Source organism: Solenopsis invicta, chromosome 4 (assembly GCF_016802725.1).
Source record: "Solenopsis invicta isolate M01_SB chromosome 4, UNIL_Sinv_3.0, whole genome shotgun sequence".
Taxonomy (NCBI): Eukaryota; Metazoa; Arthropoda; class Insecta; order Hymenoptera; family Formicidae; genus Solenopsis; species Solenopsis invicta.
Window position 1 is genome coordinate 16,529,422 of NC_052667.1, and position 7,942 is coordinate 16,537,363.

The window sequence follows — 7,942 nt, forward strand, 5'->3', positions numbered from 1 at the left end:
AAAGTATATAATTTATGAATTTTATGTTTTACATGTTACGTTATTAAAATTTATTTAAAGTTGTTTTAAGCTGTAATACTTTTTTTTACTCAATAAAATTAATATTTTATGAAGTGAAAAAAAATTAAAATCTTTTATTATATTATCAACTCATAAAATTTATATTTTAAATTAATTCATTGTGGCAAAAATAAAAATCATAGCACAAGTAAAAAATGATTTACAATGTTTATTGCTTAACTTATTTATAATTTAATTATGTAAATGCATTAAATAAAATTTATATAAAAAGAATGCTTTTTTATTATTTAAGGTTCTCTTTAATTTGAAAAAATAAGGAAAGGAAGAAAAAAGGATTAAAACATAAATAAACATTATATCAGAAATACAATATTTTATTGATAATAATGATATATATTGTTAATAATTCCTCCTCTTTTTCGTCCCCGTGTCCCACGTCCACCCCGTCCACCTCGTCCGCCCCGTCCACCCCGTCGACCCCGTCCTCGCCATCCTCCCCGTCCTCCCCGTCCTCTTGCTGCTGCGATTGCATTAGCTATTAATTCTTGAAGTTCTTCTCTCTAAAACAAAAACATAAAAAAATATGTAAAGTAGCAATAATATTAAAATGTTAAAAAAAAATACTGTATTTAAAACTGTATTTAACATTATATTCTAAAAATTACTTACACTTAATGTTATCATTGTCGGCGTTGGATTAGCCGCCGACGGCGACGGCGTCGTCGTCGCCGTTGGATCAACTACTGTCGTTGGCGTTGGATTTACCCATCGACGTTGCCGTCGGATCCACCGCCGTCGCCGGCGTTGGATTTCCCGTCGACGGCGACGTCGTTGCCGTCGGATCCACCGCCGTCACCGGCGTTGGATTTCCCGTCGACGGCGACGTCGTTGCCGTTGAATCCACTGCCGTCGTCGGCGTTGGATTTCCCGTCGACGGCGACGTTGTTGCCGTTGGATCCACCGCCATCGTCGGCGTTGGATTTCTCGTCGACGGCGTCGTCGTCGCCGTCAAATCCACTGTCGTCATTGTTGTCGCCATCGGCAGTATGTTGGCGGTTCCCTTCTTGATCGTCCTTTTAATAATGTAAAAAAAAAGAAATAAAATTATGCTTAAAAACATTAATACTAGCTAAGTGAGCAAGTGACAGTGAATGAATGTATGTATGGATGTGTGTGTGTGTGTGTGTGTGTGTGTGTATGTGTGTGTATGTGTGTGTGTGTGAGGCACAAACAACATTACTTTTTTTTACATTAAGCAATAAGTAACAGTAAAATTATTCATGTTTCAAAATGTAATGTAATTTCAGAAAAATATACATAATAGATTCTTGCTTTTCCTTACATTTTTTTAATAATTAGAAGCTTAGAAAACAATATGTTTTTTGTATAAGAACAACTACAGAAATAAGAAAAATAGTACATTACATTTCGAAACATGATACATTTCTATCTTTCGAACGAGTGAGTCATACATGTTTTATATCTACCCGTCGACACACACATACACACACAATACACAACACAATGCCCAACAATACATAAACACAATGTCGAATTTTTTGTCGGATAAACGTAAACATAAAATTTGCTCGCTTGAAAGGAGAAAGAAGTATGAGAAGAATTAGATTTAGAACGACCAGAAATATATTAAATAAAATATTTCATATTTCAAAATGTGATACAGTATTTTTCTCAGTTTTGTAATTGTTTTTATTCAGAAAACTTATCTTATTTTTAAAGTAAACGAGTCTGTAATTAGTAAAGGAAAAGCAAGAATTATGTTCAATCAAAAAACAGCATTACATTATAAAACATGGTAATTTTTGTTTATATGTCTTTAGTCGTATTAAATGTATATGTTTTTCTACAAGTATAATTCTACTTACCCTTATGTATGCCAATTTCTTTTGCACTCGCACTCATTCGCGGCTGACAATAGAGTGAAGACTGAAGAGAAAACTGAAGAACGCCGAATAAGTCACGTGACGCTACACGTGCTTGATTCTCACTACACAAGTTTCTCAATAACAATAAACTGGCCGGGTCAGTGGTAAACGCGAAAAGCATTAAACGCTCATCATTTATCAATTTTGTATAAATAATTTAAATTACATTGTAATTTGAAACATATAAAGATAAATATAAAGAAAAATCTATTATATAAATGTAATTTTAAAAAATACTTGAATTATTTTGAAAACAATAATTTGTATTTTAAGACTGTTATTATATTAGTAGTAATTTTTATTATAAAGAACAAGTAAAAATAATAATAAAAGTAAAGACAATTTGTTTATGATATACATGATTTGATTATAATATTTTTGTAATTTATATTTAAAAGATATAAATTCTATAAATATCTAATGAATGAAAGAATATCAAGAATAAAGGAAAAAAAAAATATATATATACATATAAAAAATAAGTATAAAAGAATATAAATTGTTATAATATTTTATTATCTTTTCTAAAATTGTGATTTTTTTGTACAACCAGAATATTAATGCACGCAAAATTTATGTGAAATAAAAACTTACCACTGTTACGTATCCATAAATAATATCTATTATCAGTCTGGGATGGGAATCTATATAAACGTTTTCCATTTCGTTTTCCATTCATACAGTCTTTATATGCACAATTTTCGAAGTAACGATATACACGATTCTGCTCTGACATTGTCTTTTAACAGTCTTTTAACATATATATATATATATATGTATAAATTTTTTAAACAATAAAAACACACTTTAATCATACACAATAATTAAGCTACACTTGTGAATTTGCGAAGAATGCTTTACAGATGTAATTAACAAATTTTCAAAGATTCTTCACAAATATAATCACGTATAAAATCCTATATGGACAATAATCGCGAAAACACAAAACCTATATAACTTATTTCACAATTTTGCTAGCAAACGAGTCAACGTTTGCGTACCACGACTAAACGTATACTGCATCGAGGTAAACAAATGCTTCCGCCTTGTCGCTGACAAAAGAAAAACGTTGACTATATAACGAATTATCTATCTTATATTTCTCTCAATTTTTGTAGGCAAGTCAGGAATCCAGAATACTTATATAATCTGTTTTGTTAGATTTGCTTAGATTTCAGATATTCGATTTTCAAGAAATAGTTAATTACAAAGTAATTAATGAATATGTTCGCAACTTTCCATCAAAGCTTTGACTTCAATTAATAAATATTTTTTGTTCCATTATTTTTTTATTTGGTTTATATGAAAAATATTACAAATGTTTTTAATATCATTTTTTTGTCCAAAAAAGTGATAAAACGAGTATTCTCAATTCAGCCACCAGCATATTGTTATAATTGATGTTGTCGATGCTACCAACACTTACGTAGTATATTCGCATTAAACTTTATAAATCTCTTTATTCTTTAAATATTGCTAAATTTTATTTATTTAATTACAAATATATATTTGTTCATATTAATATTTCTACATTTCTCACATTACAAATATCGTTATGTATAATTGTTCAGACGCTTTTGTCTTAGGGATAAGAATAAGGAAAAAACATTTTTTAAAAGTTATTTTTTATATTTCAGAGAAAAAAATGTATTTTGTTAATTTTACATACATACTATATTATACACTATAAAGATTACAAAAATAAACAAAATAATTAATTTTATTTCCATAATTGTTTTATTGATATTGCAATTATAAATGTACACATTTTACTATAAAACAAAGTTAATATATGTTTTAAAATGTAACATTTCTCTCTTTCTCTCTCTCTCTCTCTCTCTGTCTGTATGTCTCTCTCTCTCTCTCTCTTCTCTCTCTCTCTCTCTCTCTCTCGCGTTTTTTCCCTGTTAATACACACATACACACACACACACACACACACACACACACACACACACACACACACACACACACACACACACACACACACATATAATAATTAGAATTAAAAAATAAAAATCTAAGCAAATCTATATATTCCATATTAATCCTTATTACATTAATATTATTATTTACTATACAATATTAAACACGCGCATATTGTCATTTTTAAATCATACATGCGCGTATACACCATTAGAGGAAAATATGAAACATTTGTAAAAAGTGGGCGCTTTCTGGCCTCTTTACGTCCCTGCCCAAAAATCGTCCGAAATCCTCTTTCTGCATTTTACGGCCAGAGCGTAGCGCGGAAAACGAGATGGGCGAGAGGAGAGTGGAGAGGAGGGTATCCGTAGAGATAACATCGCCGCTTGTTCCGTGTTTGCCACTGCGATGCTTTCTCTCTCTCTCTAACTGATGGTCTAAACAGAGGACGGACAGAGTTCGATTGTCCGTCTTTGCCTAACTAACGCATCTCTCACTTCTACGCATAGCACGGATCTAGCACGGACATGCACCAATCGATCGGTAAAGAAAAGGTGGATCTACTACGGACATACACCAATCGAGCGGGAAAAAAGGTGGATCCAGCCATATAGTTCCGCCGACTGAAAATGTGGATCCATTGGCGCCACTGTCCGACCTAGAGAAAGCGTCACACGAAAATCGACGGCATGGCCTCTCTCAGGTTTCTCTCTGATAATACTAAGCAACGTGATGTATGTAACACAGACCCAGTTTACACCGAGCACTTGATACGCGTACTAACTCGTAACTTTCTATTAAATTATCTTACTTTCGACGATGCATGCATACATGATACATATATTTAATTATCTCGATTTATATTGTACCAGCTTAGTATATTATTCTTTAAATTTATTGCCGAAATTAAGATAATTTAATAGAAAATTACTAGTTAGTACGTGTATCAAGTACTCGGTGTAAACTAGGCCACAAGCATGTATGTACATACATAACCTAAAAAATTTTTAATGTACGCTAATACAGGACATAAAATTATAAAAAAAGCATTAGAAATTATATACGTAATATATGCATGCATTAGCCTTAATTACATGTAATCTTAAGACGTCTGCGAAAGACACTATCCAAACTGCAGTTTATAATATTTTTCCACAAAAATCCACACTGCATTTATTGAAACACTCATCGACACTAGCTGCGACACTTGACTGCATTTGACGCTATAAATACTTTGAAGCGTTTGATTAACCAATCAAAACAATGAATTTTAAAAATTGTCCAATCAAAGAATACTTCGAAGCAGAAAAAGAACTAAAAAGGATATTTCTTCTAGATCATCCAATTAGACTTTTAGATCTAGAAGAATACACCAGCGAGCACTCAGTGAGTGAATTGAGTTTGCTGAACGCATCCAATCAGAGACGCGTCACCGTTGTACGCGATTTCTGATTTATTCTGTTTAAATTGTTTCTATACAGATATAATAGTTGTGCAAATTCGTTTTGAATGGTAATGATAATAGGCTTATGGCGAACGTGATATGACGATTTAAGTTAAAACGACATCGATTGATCAACTTTTCAAATCAAGGAAAACTTAATGCAATAACGATAATTAAATAATTATACATTTAAAATTTTTATGTAATCTGAATTATCAAGAATTATTTAAATCATACTATAAAAAAAATAATAAAGTAAAAAAAAGTTTTTAAACTCTTTTTAATTTTTAAGAAATATTCCTCTCTCTGTTTTTATACTTTGTAATAATTATCTTAAATGCTCACAAATAAGTATGATTTTTCTCAAAACTTTTGCCTTTAATTTTTTGCTTCCAATACCTCCATACATGTGTGTGCCTTTATCACGCTTGATAGCATAATGCTTCGCACGTGTGACTCCATCACGCGTGATAGCATAATGCCTTGCACGTGCGTGCCTCCATCACGCGTGATAGCATAATGCCTCGCACGTCGTGCCTCCATCACGCGTGATAGCATAATGCCTCATATGTGCGTGCCTCCATCACGCGTGATAGCATAATGCCTCGCACGTGCGTGCCTTTATCGCGCGTGATAGCATAATGCCTCGCACATGCGTGCTTTATCACATATGATGACAATATGATGGTGATATTGCACTCATGATGTGATAATCATGCGTGATCTTTCATGCCCCCGCTAGATGATGCAATTCTTGGCTCCATTTAAAGGCAGTATTCTAATACGTATAAATTTTCAAGTCTCGTAAATTTGTAGCTTACCGTTCGAGAGTTATAGAATTTTTTTTATTAAAATTATATTTGCTGATGCAGCTCTCAGGCATGGCCTTGACAATGCTCGAATCATCGTTTGATATTATGACCTAGTTTACACCGAACACTTGACACGCATACTAACAAGTAACTTTCTATTAAATTGTCTTAATTTCGACAATACGTGTAAATGTATACGTGATATCTATATTTAATTAATTATCTTGATTCATATTATACCAGCTTAATATACCATTCATTAAATTTATTACCGAAATTAAGATAATTGAATAGAAAGTTACTAAATATTACGCGTATCAAGTATTCGGTGTAAACAAAGCCAAAGTTATAAGCACGGATTTTATTTTGTATAAGTTTCTACCCGGTATACAAACCTGAACGGGGTGCGCACGATTGGACACCGCACGATTGGACACCACCACTCACAGCGGCCGATGCCTAGAGTTTTTCCGTTGGTTTGGTTAGATAAGTCAAGATGATTGATTGGTGTCCAATCGTGCTGTGTCCAAAAGAGTGTCACCCAACCTGAACGACTTCTCTTATTCCACGCAGTGTAACTTGGGAAAGGTTTATAACGAAATAAATTCTTTTTCATACGTTTTAAAAATACATTTTTTTTTTATTGAGTATGTAATACATCGTGTACAATCATTCTATTAAGTAGTTAATGCATCGTATATAATAGTATCAATAGCGTAGGCTATTAATTCACACTCGATCTGCGAACTCTTATCATAAGATTTGCGCAATAATTCTGTCGCGTCTGGTTTGTTCATGACAAAGTTTTGACGCAAAAAAGTTACAAAATATTTAAATTTCTCAGTCACTGTTGCAATGCTTTGATGCAGCATATAATATACGTGCTTCACACAGTGTTCTATTTCAAACATGAATAGCACGGTTGTAGACTTGAGGTAAATACATGCATCGAGTAGAGATAACTTAACAATACTTTCATCACGCAATTTCACGAGTTGCACATTAAGGTCATAAATTGTTAACGATGGTGCTTCAGTTGACTGGACGAATCGCTCGAAATCCGCACGTTTCTCTAACAGAGCTCTCCACGTTCTGTATGGTAGAACAATTCGGTTGCCGCGTGTATCGCCGAGCGATATCTCCACGGAGCAGGAAACAGATCCCACGTTGATCGCTACATCAATCCATTTGTAGGAAGTTGAGGTTAGCGCGAACCTGCCCAGTATACGTGGAGTATATCGTATATTCGAAGACGCTCTGGGAGTCAATCATGTAATTTCACGTGGAACTTTTCACGTTTCACGTTTCACTTTTCACTTTTCACGTTTCACTTTTCACTTTTCATTTTTCATTTTTCACTCATAGAGAGTTCACGTGAATCTTTTCACACATAGCGATTATGTATGAATAATGCGCGGAAGTCCTTGGGTGTACACCCATGGAATTTGATTCTGTCCATGGGGAAATTTTCCAAACTAAGAAATTGCTATCTTTCTACATACTTACAGTTCATGATTAACGTAACAACCAATAAGCTCTAGTCGTTACATTAATCATAAACTGCGAGTATGTAGAAAGTGGTGACTTCTCAGTTTAGAAAATTTCCCCATGGACAGAATCAAATTCCATTGGATGTACAGGAAGCTCTCACACGGCAACATATACAAATCTTGTTGCTGTATAGGTATACCAAATCTTGTCGCTGTGTCCGAAGGTTGTGTTTGCGTACGGTGAATATGCATGAGTCTCAATCTTGACGATTCAATCGTCAAAGATTGGCTCGTCACCAATAT

At 33.3% G+C, this 7,942-nt stretch overlaps 1 protein-coding gene across 1 annotated transcript; it reads right to left on the reverse strand.

The window, feature by feature from the left end:
• Window positions 1-321: 321 nt before the first annotated feature.
• On the reverse strand, window positions 322-3,159 carry LOC120357570 (integumentary mucin C.1-like). The gene is made up of 3 exons (XM_039448311.1): window positions 1,908-3,159; window positions 691-1,094; window positions 322-581 (listed from the first exon to the last, which is right to left on the reverse strand). Exon 2 carries the CDS (start codon window positions 1,058-1,060, stop codon window positions 758-760), a length of 303 nt encoding a protein of 100 aa, XP_039304245.1. The 5' UTR covers window positions 1,061-1,094; window positions 1,908-3,159; the 3' UTR covers window positions 322-581; window positions 691-757.
• Window positions 3,160-7,942: the final 4,783 nt, after the last annotated feature.